The 15,202-nt window shown below is 42.2% G+C and overlaps 1 protein-coding gene across 1 annotated transcript in view; it reads left to right on the forward strand.

Annotated features, from left to right (window-relative positions):
- Nucleotides 1–15,202, forward strand: part of MPP7 (membrane palmitoylated protein 7) — a 517,419-nt gene that overhangs the window by 388,825 nt on the left and 113,392 nt on the right. The window contains exon 12 of the mRNA XM_030199273.1: nucleotides 13,489–13,659. Within this exon, the coding sequence (XP_030055133.1) occupies nucleotides 13,489–13,659 (171 nt within the window). The remainder of the gene's footprint in view (nucleotides 1–13,488; nucleotides 13,660–15,202) is intronic.

The following is a 15,202-nucleotide window of genomic DNA, read 5'->3' on the forward strand; positions in this document are numbered from 1 at the left end:
TTGCGCTTTCATCAGATTGTATCACATCACTCTTGGAGGTGTATTTTCGAATTACGGTACTTAGACTTACAACGTTCCATAGGTTACTATGAGGTGTATTTTCAAAACATTTAGACTTACAAAGTTCCATAATAACCTATGGAACTTTATAAGTCTAAGTGCTTTGAAAATGAGCCCCCATTGGTCTGTGAACTTTTTCTCTTCTTGCTCTGCATGTCAAACCCTTGTTTGAGTATTGCATTTGTATTAGGCACTCCCACTGTCAAACAGCATGCCATCTTAGGCAGTCCAAAACTTGCTGTACCTATTGATCATGATTTGCCAGATTCTCTAAAAAAAAAACAAAAAAACTTGAGTATTATCTAAGTAGATGATTGGTGGCTTATTGAGTTAGAAAAATGACATTCCATTGAATGCTTGCCAGCCTTTATTATTGAAATAAGAAATGTTTGCTGATTAAGGTACAATCTTCCTTTTAAAATGTAATTCTTAGCAGCAACAGTGGATTTTAAAAAACATTTAAACAGGAGATAGCACAGGCATTTCTTTTTATGATGATTCTTCTATATCTGTTTATAGATTTGGTATGTAATACATGGTCTTAAAAGAAACCTCACAAACGTGTTGATATCATCAAACTTAGTGCACAGCACCTTTGCTTCTCAAAAAAGTACATATCAAAATGACTGCACATAAAAAAGCAATGAATAACCAATTAATAAGTGTTCCTCTATACAAAATAACACATTAATCAGATAATGCTGAAAAAATATGTTATAAATTACAAATTACCACCTGAGGCACAGCTATCAAAGCTCACTAATATGCTGCTGACAACTTGCTTGTTAGAAGTGGTTGGAGAGGCTGCTTTCTTTTGCAGGTATGTGCAATGGCATGTTAATGGCCTGACTTACGATTTTTTTCTCTAGGCAAAGAATGGGAAAGCAATCTTAGTAAATTAGGCGTTATGATAGCTGTGATCCCTCGAGTAAGATTTCTTTGGTTGACCAGAACAGAAGATTTTTACTAATTTACCAGTTATGTAGATTATTTCCTGTGTAATTAACATCCACCTGTAAACCTTTCAGTTTACACATGTGCTGTTTCTTAAGTAGACTTTTAGAGGCTTTATTCCTTACAGCTTTATTCATTTCTACTTATCCTAAACTGGTGGTAACTGCTTATGAAACTTGAACTGATGATTACTTCAGCTGCAGTCTGTTTTTCTGTTTCCTTCCCTTCCCTCTGTCTCTCCTTACTAGTGCTCTCCATCCTGCTATATAATAGAATTTGAAGCTTGTATGTTCAAGCAGACATACAATTCTGGTGTTATTGCATAGGATTGTCTGTCTCTGCTCACATCCTTTGAAATTTGGCTCACAGCCTCCTCATATAGTCATAGTAGAGTCTGGACTTGTAATTTAATTTGAAAGGTCCCTAGGGATTCTCCTTATCTAGAGAGCAACATCAGTTGGGACATCCACAGCTACATAAGTTCATTTGTAACACTGCTGTTACATGTTTTAATGTTTGAATTTGTTTTCAGGAGAGGAATCAAGATAAACTGTTAGTGATAGTTCCTTAGGCCCCAACCCAGCCTTACTTTTTTGTACCTCGAATTGCTGTTTTTTCATCTATAGATTTGTAGAGGGTGGCATCCTCTGTTCAGTTAAAATGGCCCATTTCCCTACAACTGAGAAATTTATTACATTGTACCTGTTCCAGTACATTCACTTCCTAAATTCATTGGTTATGGTTCTCTCTCACTCCAAGCCAATGAAACTTGAGCTCCTCTTTCATTTGGAGTTTTGTCCTGTCTAGTACTCTTTTCTATATATTGTATTCTTCACTTATGCAGATCAAATCTGTTCCCTAAAACATCTCATCCTGTACACTTTTGCTATGCCTTTACTGTTGTCCTCGGTGCTTTCCTCTTTCTCCACTTAGCGGAAAATATTAATATCAATCCTAGCCCTTCAATGTCTTCACCCCCAACCTCCAAACTTGCTCTTATTCTTTTTTACATCTCATTCTCTTGGTCTCTTAGAAATTCTTGATTCATTTCTCATAATTTCGCCTGCATCATCAGCCTCTTGTCTCTCATTCCTTTCATCTCCCTGCTTTAACAGAAGCCTGGTGTTGTCCTGAAGAAGCCGCATTGAGCCTGCCATGAGTGGGAAAGCGCGGGGTACAAATGTAACAAAAAAAAACAAAACTCAGTTGATAATATCTCTCAAGAAGGCCATCTCTTCTCTCATGCATCTCAATCAAAAAGCCATAATAGTGATTCAGCTTACTACTTCCTCTGAATTCCCGCTACTTTTCTTCCTTTGATACCCACTTAATAAAATGGTTCAACACTGTATCTCTTCAGGGAGCTACTACTACTACTATTTAGCATTTCTATAGCGCTACAAGGCTGTAATCTGTAGCTTCTTCCTCCCCCCCCCCCCAACTCCCTTCCCCTCCTCTTACCAATTTTGACCATGACTTTCATTCTTCATTTAGTCGTTTCTTTTCCTCTCATTCTCGAAGAATTTTACTTCCCTGTTTAAAACCCTGCTGACTCGTTTGCCTTTAAACTCCTTGTCTTAGCCCTCTCCTTTGATCTTCAACTACATTCTGTTGCCCCCATTCACCCCCATGACCATTTCCTTAACCTAGTCTTTTCTCTCAACTACTTTCTTAGTCTCCGTCAGCTTTATTCTTCCCCTTTGTAATCATCTTTTCCCTGTCAACTACTGCTGTACTGTTTTTCAATCAGTTACCACCAGCACCTTTAGAAATCACCAGACCCTTGGAAACCTCTCCTACACTATGAGGCATATTTTCAAAGCACTTAGCCTTCCAAAGTTCCAAAGCGCGGGGTACAAGTGTAACATCAACAACAAAATATTTCCTCTTGTGCCACTCTGCTAGTGACATTACCAGAGCAAGAGAAAATTAATGTTATAAAGAGTTACTTTCTAGTTCTGAGACCAAAACTATCCAGGAATTTCAAAAGTAATTTCTAAAACTGAAATAAAGAGCATTGCCAGTGGGTGCAACATTTTTCTTGCAGACCCCATGTAAGTCCTTGATTATGTTGCCAGAAGTGCGATATGTTTATTTGAACCTGCTCAATTAGACCATTTAAGCAGAGAAAGAAACTGTAGCAAGAGGGGAGTAGCTACACTGGCAGGTTGTTGTTGGATTGTTTTGTATTCTGATTTTCTTTTTGATGAAAAATGTCATAATTATCGCTCTTCAGCCTTCTTGATGGACTTTTAGATCTCTACTGGTTTATTTTTTGGAATGTGATTTTCAAAAGTTAATAAAAACAATTTACAAAAATATTCAAGAAAACCTTGAAAGAGAAAGGAAATATACTGCCATCTTAAATTGACAAATAGGGAGAAAATTTGAAAAATGTGGTCTTACCTAATATTACTATAGCCAACAGAAGAAAAAGTGGGAACATCTGGAAAATATAAGGAGTAAAGGGGTAAAAATTTGTACAGTGATCAAAATATTATTTTTGCCTGACTGGAAAAAAGGAGAAAAAAACATTGTTCCTGGAGGTAGTCTTGCATCAAGACATTTTTGTAAATGAATAGGGTCATAAAACAAAAGATTTGCTCTCAAATTTCCAACATTTACTAGAAAATTGGAGGAAAAAGGAGGTTTCTAAACCTAGAGTCTGTATGCATGTAGCCAAGAAGGCTTTACATCTAACCTGAGTAACCCTAGGGAAGTCAGTAAAAACAAATACATTATGTCCAAAGACCTGGATCTAGAGCTAAAGTGTATGAGAATGTAGTTTGGAGGCCACGTCCATCTGTGAGCTGCCAGGAAGCCCCACGAGGCCTAAACTGTCTACAGGCATGTAGGAATATAAGCCCCTCTCACTGTTACATTACTGTCCCTGACTGAACATGCACCTGTGTTACATATCACAGGCATCACTGTGACTCCAACGAAGCAGAGATTTTGAAAGACCTTGGCATGAACTATGTTCCGGCTTTTGCTGTTCTTCCTTTCTAGTGCTATGCTCCAGAAAGAAACCTGTGAAACAGCCACCATTGCTGAGATGAGATATCGAGGAATATAAAAAGACAAAAGAATGTTACAGTTGGGTCAGATTGTTCCCCAGTCACTCAAGAGCCTCAGTTCCAAGAAACCCTCTAAAAATAATGGCACAAGACATTCCTGTGGTCACTGAAGTGATAACCGAGTGACATAGCTAATCACTTGCCACCGTCTTATCCAGCTGTTTAGAACATCACAGATAACAGAATTGTATATAAGGGAGATATCTACAGCTAGGAGAACTCTCTCACTGTAGTTTATCTATCTCCACAAATCTCTGCTCATCGTATCAGCTGTCAGCACTGATCAGCATTGGAACACCAGTCAAGTAGTGCCAGCAGTCCCTGTCTGCATCCCGAGAAGGCTACGGCCCTGATTGTGTTGCCATCAAGCTTTGTAATCGCTTATGGATAAAACAGGTCATAGTCATTTTGTATCTAGAAAGGGAGTGTTTGTTCCATTCTGTATTTGGTGAACAGTTTTTATAAAGAACCCTTTCTTTACTTTTATACTGTAATATTCTAAAAAGTGTCAAAGCTGCTTTTATTATTTTTGCTTTGTTTATTCTTACCTCTTTCTACAAATATAGTCCTTGTTGTTATTTTGTTTCATGTAGTTAATTTATATAGATAAGAGGTAGAAGTAAGAATTGCTTATTTTAGTGACATGATATAATAATAACGATGATAAATCCAGTGTGCATAATAGTGTTTGCATGTCTCTACCTACACCACTAGGTGTTGTGATTATTGTCCTTTATCCCAACAGTATATTTTCAGATCAATTCCCCTCATCTCTTTGTTTCACAGTATCTATTAAATACTTTTTCACCATGTTCATTGGCGCTAACAGCAATGACCTTGGAAAGCTAACACCCCCCCCCCCCCCCCCCCAAAACACACACACATAGAAATTACATTACCCTTTCTGGTTCTCTGAAGCCTTCACTTTTTAGTGGCAGCTGCTTTATCCTTAATCTACATTAGCCAGTTGCTGTTCCATTAGATCTAACTGTGCCTCATGTTGCTCATGCTCGTTGTACTGTGCACTGTCCTGGTCTTTAAGCTGATTGACATCCTCCAAAACATGTCAGCTGAGGACCCTTACTAGATCCTCCCATCACCACCAGACTTTTATTTATTATTTATTTATTTATTTTATTAGAATTTATTTACCTCCTTTTTGAAGGAATTCACTCACGGCTGTGTACAGCAAGAATAGATCAAACATGAGCAATAGGCAATTACAGCAGTAAAAATCAAACATATAAACGGAGAGTGACAGTACTCACTCGTAAATGCGCAGTAGAGACTTCCCTCTCTGCCCCGCCCCCGCTTCAATACATGATGATGGGGCGGGACAGAGAGGGAAGTCTCTACTGGCATGCTGCAGACGTCGGAACCGCTCCCCCCTCCCCCGGAGTCGCCGCCGCCCCTCCATCTGGCCTGAGCACTGTGAACTTACATCAGCACGCAGCAGCAGGCACATCAGCAAAGCTGCCGTCGGGCTTCCTTCTCTGCCTTTGTCCCGCCCTCGCCGACGTTACGTCACATGAGGGCGGGACACAGGCAGAGAAGGAAGCCCGCCCCGACGGCAGCTTTGCTGATGTGCCTGCTGCTGCGTGCTGATGTAAGTTTACAGTGCTGCTCGGGCTGGGTGGAGGGGCGGCGGCGGCAGCGACTCCGGGGGGGGGGGGGGGGCGCGGAAACCCCCCCATCGGGATCAACGGCTAGTCTCTATATATAAAAGGCACCACCTACATTCTAAATGAAGCCTCCAGCCGGAAGTGTGAAGGGGGAGAGATATCCGGTTTTCCCATGAGTGTCTGCCCCGCCCTCGCTCTCTCTGTAACACAAACAGTGAAGGAAAACACAGCAAAGCACGAAATCAAATCGCTCTCTCTGTAACAGTGAAGGACTCAGAGGGGGGAGGGGAGAGAGGGCAGAAGCCCTCACTATCTCTGTAACATAAACACAGCACAGCAGGAAACAACACTGAAGGACTCGACTCCGAGGGGGGAGGGGACAGAGAGGACAGACAGCACAGGGGAAGGGAGAGAGGGCAGAGGGCAGGGACACACACACTCCCACATGCACACAGAAGAAAACCTTGCTAGCCCCCATTTCATTTGCATCAGAAACGGGGCTTTTTTACTAGTATTCAAATAATACAAAGTATGACATAATATACTACTTACAATATCAGCAAAATACATAATAGAACATTTTAATTGATAGTGAAGGATATAAGCAAAGATGGAACATTTAGATAGGTAAGAGAGTAAGAAGAGTTAGGAAGTAAGGTGACTAAAGAAAGTTGCACATGAGGTCAGAGAGATGTTTAAATATTATCTCAGCTAGGGTAGGAATGGATAAAAATGTCCTGCTGCAGTATGGGCAGCCCATGTCACTCCTTGTGTGAGTGAGACTAACGAGTTAGTTACTTCTTCCATTAAAGGCCTGGTTGAAGAGCCAAGAAACTGAAGTAGAGAGAGTTTTGTGTTAAGCGGAGCCTTTCAGGCAGTGCAGCCCAGAGTGTGGGGGCTACTCCGGAGAAGGCTCGCTTGCAGGTATCACATCATGTAATGTCTTTAGGAGAGGGTGTGGTTAGTGATAGTCCTTGAGAGTATCCTTGGTGGTGATGTTATCTTCCCACAGTCTCCTCCAGCTCCGATCATAAAGCCAATGGCAGCACGAGACACTACAAGAACAGCATCTTCTGCATGTACAGTTGCGGGTCACTATCATGGAAGAAGCCTGGGTCTCCGAAACTACCCCACCATCTTGCATTGAAGTGATGTTCCCTTCTTTTGCATGTAGCTAATCTAATCTACTGCTTATATCCCAATGAAAGGTTCAAGACAGTTTACAATGTAAGAATAGATACAAGGCCAAAGGGGGAGAGGAAAGAGGAAGCAAGGAAAAGATGAGGGTTAGATTAGAGCGACAATGTGTGGTACATCAATAATTAACATTTTTTTGAAAAGCAGGGTTTTCAGTTTCTTGCGGAGTCGCATATAATTAGATTCTGAGTGGATTGTGACTGGTAGTGAGTGCTATTCTGTGATAGCAGAAAAGGAGAATATGGAGTTAGCCTGACATTTGTATTTTATGTTATTAACTGGAGGGTATTTCAGTAGGATGCTGTCTCGTAGTCTGGCAGATTTGTAGTAGCAACTAGAGAAGATTTGGATCAGTAGTTCTGATGTATTTACGCAAAGCACTTGGAAGACTAGACAGAATGACTTGAAGGTGATTCCAGACAACAGATTTTGGGTGGGCCTAGGCAAGAAGTGGGTGGGCAGCAAGTGTTCTCCCCCCCCCCCCACCAAGCATGCGTAGGTGCTGGTATCGTGGACAGTAACATTTTCGTTACCATCAGGAGGAAGTCTTCAGCTGGTGGAGCTTGGGATCCCCACCAGCTACTGCTAAACGTGTGCTACTGTTGGGTTGGCCTGAGCACTAAGTGGGTGGGCCCTGGCCCACCCAGGCCCACCCGTGTCTACGCCACTGATTCTAGCTCTGACGTTTAGCCAATGTCATTTTCTTAGATGTCTGGAGACGTTTTCAAATTTTCTTAGTCTGAAGATCAACCAAGCAGCAGTGTTCCGGATGAGCTGAATTTTCAATAATAGTTTACTATTCAATCAGGTGTATAAGGAGTTAACAATAGTCTAGATTGGACAGGATGAGCATCTGGACTAGTATTGTAAAATGTGAACTTTGAAAATAGTATCTCAGCAGCCTTAGTTGGCACGTGCGGTAAAAGGATTTCTTCCATACTTGGTTGATTTGTGCTTCAAGACTGTTGAGGAATCTAGGATTATACCCAAGACCCTTGATTCTTTAGATACTTTAGGGGTTATTCCATTCGGTAATATCAGTTTAGAAGGGATATCCATTGTACAGTTGGAGAACCGTAATAGGTTTGTTTTAATTTGATTTAGTTGGAGCACGTGCCTGGGAAAATGGTAGAGGCTATTATTAAAAACAAAATTACAGAGCACATCCAAGGACATGGATTACTGAGACCAAGTCAGCATGGCTTTTGTGTGGGGAAATCTTGCCTGACCAATTTACTTCAATTCTTTGAAGGAGTGAACAAACATGTGGACAAAGGGGAGTCGGTTGATATTGTGTATCTGGATTTTCAAAAGGCGTTTGACAAGGTACCTCATGAAAGGCTACAGAGGAAATTGGAGGGTCATGGGATAGGAGGAAATGTCCTATTGTGGATTAAAAACTGGTTGAAGGATAGGAAACAGAGAGTGGGGTTAAATGGGCAGTATTCACAATGGAGAAGGGTAGTTAGTGGGGTTCCTCAGGGGTCCGTGCTAGGACCGCTGCTTGTTAATATATTTATAAATGATTTAGAGATGGGAGTAACTAGCGAGGAAATTAAATTTGCTGATGACACAAAGTTATTCAAAGTCGTTAAATCACGACAGGATTGTGAAAAATTACAAGAGGACCTTACGAGACTGGGAGACTGGGCGGCTAAATGGCAGATGATGTTTAATGTGAGCAAGTGCAAGGTGATGCATGTGGGAAAAAAGAACCCGAATTATAGCTACATCATGCAAGGTTCCACGTTAGGAGTTACGGACCAAGAAAGGGATCTGGGTGTCGTCGTCGATAACACACTGAAACCTTCTGCTCAGTGTGCTGCTGCGGCTAAGAAAGCGAATAGAATGTTGGGTATTATTAGGAAAGGTATGGAAAACAGGTGTGAGGATGTTATAATGCCGTTGTATCGCTCCATGGTGCGACCGCACCTTGAGTATTGTGTTCAATTCTGGTCGCCGCATCTCAAGAAAGATATAGTAGAATTGGAAAAGGTGCAGCGAAGGGCGACTAAAATGATAGCGGGGATGGGACTTCCTCCCTATGAAGAAAGACTAAGGAGGCTAGGGCTATACAGCTTGGAGAAGAGACGGCTGAGGGGAGACATGATAGAGGTATATAAAATAATGAGTGGAGTGGAACAGGTGGATGTGAAGCTTCTGTTCACGCTTTCCAAAAATACTAGGACTAGGGGGCATGCGATGAAACTACAGTGTAGTAAATTTAAAACAAATCGGAGAAAATTTTTCTTCACCCAACGTGTAATTAAACTCTGGAATTCGTTGCCGGAGAAAGTGGTGAAGGCGGTTAGCTTAGCAGAGTTTAAAAAGGGGTTGGACGGTTTCCTAAAGGACAAGTCCATAAACCGCTACTAAACGGACTTGGAAAAATCCAAAATTCCAGGAATAACATGTATAGAATGTTTGTATGTTTGGGAAGCTTGCCAGGTGCCCTTGGCCTGGATTGGCCGCTGTCGTGGACAGGATGCTGGGCTCGATGGACCCTTGGTCTTTTCCCAGTATGGCATTACTTATGTACTTATATAGACCATCTGTGAATTTTTCTCATTGTGTGATAGACTCTGTCCGCGGTTGAGTGTGGGTTGTAAGGGGGCAAGCATTAATATGTCATCTGCGTCATCTACATACAAGAAAACATATTCACCCTTGCCCAAAACAATAAGGGGGAGAGGGAGCCCATAAACAAACTGAACAACAAGGTGGACAGTGGGGAGCCCTAAGGTACACTGCATGTGAATGCCCAGCTCCTTGATGAGGTCCCCCCCTAAACTGTGTAAATTCGGTTTTGCAGGAAATCTTTGAACCAGTTCAGTGCAGGTCCTGATATTCTGAGATTGCTGAGCTTGTCTAGAAATAGGAGATGGTCCACGGAGTCAAAGGTGTCTGAGATGTTGTAGCAGGATGATCAGTTTGCCCTTTGGTAGGTAGTCTCTGACAATGCTGGTTACACCAGCAGAAGGGATTCAGTGCTTTGTTGAGACCTGAAGCCAAATTGTGAGGAGTAGTAGCAGGAGTACTTCTCTGTCAGTGTTTCCCAAGTCCTGTCCTGGAGTATCCCTTGCCTGTCAGGTTTTCAGGATATCCACAATGAATATACATGAAATAGATTTGCATATAATGGAGGCAGTGTATGCAAATCAAGTTTGTGCATATTCATTATGGATATCCTGAAAACCTGACTGGCAAGGGGTACTCCAGGACTGGACTTGGGAGACACTGCTCTATGTGACTGGATTTTAGCCAACAAAGGTTTCTAATAGTTCGGTCAGTAGGGGAATCCCTGCAATGGGTCTGAAGTTGAATGTGAGGGATAAGTTTAGATTGGGAGCTTTAGGAATGGGGGTGAAGGTAATGCAGCCTATATCTTTTTGGGAGTTTTCCGGTTGCGAGAAGACTATATAGAAATATGGTAAGCCATGTCCTGATTGAATTTGGAGAATTGGTGAACAGGGAGAGAGTGCAGAAATCCAAGGATGTATCAGCAGGATGCACCTTAGGGAAGTAATAGATGAAGATCGCTGGTAGTTATGGGTTTAAAAGAATTCCATAGTTGATCCGCAGGGATGTGCTCATTTGAGTCTTCCTTCGACGATGGTGAGGCAGAAATTGTGGAGGGTGATTGATTGTGGTAAGATCGTCTCGTATCCTCCGTATTTTGGCCTAAAAGAAATCAGCTAGGTCTTGAGCATTGGGTTGGTTATCGATCCTACTTTTATCGAGATGTAACATAGTAACATAGTAGATGGCGGCAGAAAAAAGACCTGCACGGTCCATCCAGTCTGCCCAACAAGACAACTCATGTGTGCTACTTTTGTGTATACCCTACTTTGATTTGTACCTGTGCTCTTCAGAGCACAGACCGTATAAGTCTGACCAGCACTAGCCCCGCCTCCCACCACCAGCTCTGGCACAGACCGTATAAGTCTGCCCAGCGCTATCCCTGCCTCCCAACCTCCAGTCCCGCCTCCCACCACTGGCTCTGGCACAGACCGTATAAGTCTGCCCCGCACTATCCCCGCCTCCCAACCTCCAGCCCCGCCTCCCACTACCGGCTCTGCTATCCAATCTCTGTTAAGCTCCTGAGGATCCTTTCCTTCTGAACAGGATTCCTTTATGTTTATCCCACACATGTTTGAATTCCGTTACCGTTTTCCTCTCCACCACCTCGCGCGGGAGGGCATTCCAAGCATCCACCACTCTCTCCGTGAAGAAATACTTCCTGACATTTTTCTTGAGTCTGCCCCCCTTCAATCTCATTTCATGTCCTCTCGTTCTACCGCCTTCGTATCTCCATGGAGGAGTAAGAAGCTTGTTCACTAGTGAGAATAACTTTTTCGGGTCGGGCAATTTGGACCCAACTACTGCAGAGTAGTGTGTCTTTCTTGCTTCAGCGCAGTGGAATTTGTAGGATCAGAAGGTTTCTTTCCATCTCGCTAGTTGGGTCATATGATTTTCTCCAAGCTCTTTCTAGGCATCTGCAGGACATTTTTGGGTTCTTCAGATTCCCCTCATCTCTGATGCTTCTGGATCTGAGGGATATCTTGTGATGTTTCAGACTGGCAAGATTTCTACCTAGCTCTAGAGCAAACCACCTCTAACATCACTCATATTCAGAGCTGAACATTCCCACACAAGTACCACAAATTCTTGAAAATAAAAATTTGACAGTGTAGGTGTGTGTCTTTCCACTTCATCACTATGCACCACACCAAGGTGATAGTCTCTTTTTTCAAATGAACATGCTGCTCTAAAGCAGTACAAAAGCTGTCACAGTGGAAGCGGCAACTGACCTATTATGTCCGTGAAGGTCTTCGCTATATATCTGTCTTTCTCATCTTCTTTAGATCTGCCACTTGAGTCTCCAAAGATCACTCATTTTTTGAGAACGTGCAACTTTTGTACTGGATACTTACAGGGCCGGCTTAACCTATGGGACCACGTGAGGCTCTGGCCCTGGGTGCTGGAGGTAAAGGGCGCCAAATGCCTGAGCCTGTGATGTCACTGGCTCTATAGGTTAAGCGGCATAGAGCTTAACTTGCAGCGTTGCCTGTGCAGGGAAAAAAGAAGAGCAGGCAACCACTTTACTCTTTCTGTCTCAGGCCACCTTCCCCTGTCTACCTTTAAAGGCGGTTTCCCCTCCCAAACACAGACAGCGTCTCACCTAATGCTACCTGCATCAGCGCCCTGGCCCTTCCTTTGACATAACAAACTGCATGGCAGAGGGAAGATGAAGGGGCCAATGCAGATAGTGTTAGGTGAAACACTGTCAGTATTCAGGAGGAGGAACTGGTAGGCCAGGGGGATGGCCTGAAGAGGGGGGGTGTGTGCCAGTGGTGGGACACACCAGTGGGAGGGTACCAAACCAAAAGTTGGCTCAGGGCGCCATGGAAACTTCAGCTGGCCCTAGATACTCATATGAAACTTAGTGCAAAGACTGGGTGGTCCTCATCTTGCTGCTGGTTGCATCTTTCACTTTTTTAATTAAAAACATTTAGGTTTATTTTTAATTTGGTTTATTTTTGCTTCCACTGTTTGACGGTGACGGATACCAACTTAAATTGTAAGCTGCTTGGGAATAGTAGAGTACCTACCATGGCAGAATATAACTCACCTTGAGTTTCCCAGGAAAAGGCTTGAGCTAAATCCAAAAAAAGACCTATTATTGGCTACTGTTTCCTTAAATTTAGTCAGAGTAATTTTGCTTTATTTGTGTGAAGTCACTGTGGACTCCAGTTGTACACAATTTCTTTTCCAACCTATTAGACAGTGGTTGATACATCAAGATTTAAGTCTAGAGTAGGGTGTATAAGAAAAAATACTGAAATTTCACCTTTGAACTCTTATAAAGGTTTGAGCACTCAGTTTCCTCCAGCATACAGTCTACCCTTCAGCTGCACTTTTTTCTGAAAAAACAGAATACTTTTGACCTAAGAGAAATTACACTATTTACCCAATGCACTGTCCTGTTGCACCAGCTGCAACTCCTTTAGGATTGAAGTCTTGCCATCCCCACTTTCCTGTTTGTATTTTAAAAGTTTCTCAAATTGCAGTTGTCTTCAGAGACAGCAGTGCCACGGAGTATGGGCAAAATCAAACTCTGTGTCACTAATAACAAAACCATTTTGAAGTAAGGAAGAAGATCCCAAAGAACCATTTCTTCTAAAGTAGTCCCAATGTAGGTATAATACTCAATTTTAAGAAGATTAAGTGAAAACAAAGAACCAGGCCTGTTAACTGTCTCCTCTTTTCATCACTGGTTCTGCATAAACTGAGTGCTTTTCAAGTGGAGGTAAAAGGAGATTGAGAAATTTGCAAGTCCCCTTTTTTTAGTCTAGTATTAATTCTGACCTAACACTGAAACAAGTAATATGAATAATTCCTAACCTAAGAAAATTTAGTTGTCCTATTCATGGTAAAGTTTAGCTGTGTCAAACATACTTTAGAAGTATGAATGCTTCAACTTCTGATGTATTATGTTCCAGGTTATTCATTTGTTAGTATTTTCTTTGTTTCAGCTTTCCTGTGTTTCAGGAACAAAATGTTTGTTTTCATTTCAGCTGGATTCAGAAGAAGTTTTCGTCTCAGTAAAAAAGACAGAAAGACCAATAAGTCCATGTATGAATGTAAGAAGAGTGATCAGTATGACACAGCAGATGTTCCAACATATGAAGAAGTGGCTCCTTATCAACGGCAGAGTGATGAAAAATACAGACTAGTAGTATTGGTTGGTAAGTAGACTTTATTCTTGACACTGAAAGTCTTGGAAGTTGAAAATTTTCAGTGTTCATAGCTGAAAATATTTTCTCTAATTTAAACTGTTTCTGCATCTGCAAGTAATTCACAGCATACTTTGGTAAATGCAGTAGCCCCCAGATACTATAAATTGCGGCTAAAGTTGCACACGTAGCTGATTTGCACGCACAATTTAATTGCTTTAATAAGCTTGTCAGTGCTGATTGGCTATTAACAAGCAATTAGCACTAATTGGCACTAATTAGAATTTACGTGTTCAACTTTTTAAGTGCATTCTGTAAAGTGGTGCATGTGAATTCTAATGCACGGATTACAAAAGGGGGTGTGGTCAAGGGAGGGGCATGGGCATTTCTGAAAATTACACATACTGTTACAGAATATGCCCAATCCGCATCTAAATAAGGTGGCATTTACACTGTTTTAGTTGGCGTAAATGACTGTGCCTATATTTTAGTTGTGGGACATCTGCTAATAATCTATATATATAAAACTCACCCTCAACGTTCTGAGGACACTGACGTCAGTGAAGCCAAGCCCTGACTTCCTTCAAAAAGGTTCGAAGGTTCGTGGTGGTGAAGCCACCAAAATCACTCCGGGTCCCGCCCTCGAGAGTGGAGCAATGGCAGAACAACGAAGGGGTTGGAAGGGAGGGAGGCATGGAGGCGGGGGGGGGGGGGGTTGGGAAATCGCTCCGGGTCCCGCCCTTGCGTCAAACGTCATGACGTTGAGGGCGGAGCAATGCCAGAACAACGAAGGGCTTGGAATCGAGGGAGACAGGGGGGGGTGTTGCCGACGAAAACCTTGATGGCAGAACAATGATGGAGTTCACAGGGAGGGAGGCAGGGGGGTTGCGAAATCGCTCCGGGCCCCACCCTCGTGTCAAACGTCATGACGTTGAGGGCGGAGCAGTGGCAGAACAACGAAGGGGTTGGGCAGGGAGGGGGGGTGTTGGCGACGAAAACCTTGCTAGCGCCCGTTTCATTTGCTTAGAAACGGGCCTCTTTTACTAGTATTCTATAAACTGCACCTAAATTTAGGCGAGGTTTATAGAATAGTGCTAAGTGCGTTTTTTCAGCAACAACTTTTTTTTGGTGCCATGTATAGAATCTGGCCTTATATGTATAATTTTGGAAAGCCATAGATTATAAAGCTAAAAACTATTGGAATGGCATATTTAAGGAACATTCACTGTCAACCACTAAAGTCCAGCATTTACTGTTACGTTGTATTGCCGTATGGTGAAAGTTGAGAAACTACATCTTAAAATAATAGACTTTCATGTCTTTATTGTGCTATCTTCATTCAGAAGTTAACTACGTGTCATCTTTTATTGATTTTCATCTTAATGTATGAATAATCTATACCAATGTTTTCCCCCCCTTGAATGGAAAAAAATGATCATACTTTGTCTTTCCTTATTTCCTTCCATAATAGAAAAAAAGGTGGATTGAGGGGAAGGGGGGGGGGGTGGTTATTAAAATATTTAATGAAGGCTCAGAAGGCCCAGAGTATTAGCTA

Source organism: Microcaecilia unicolor, chromosome 1 (assembly GCF_901765095.1).
Source record: "Microcaecilia unicolor chromosome 1, aMicUni1.1, whole genome shotgun sequence".
Classification (NCBI taxonomy): domain Eukaryota; kingdom Metazoa; phylum Chordata; class Amphibia; order Gymnophiona; family Siphonopidae; genus Microcaecilia; species Microcaecilia unicolor.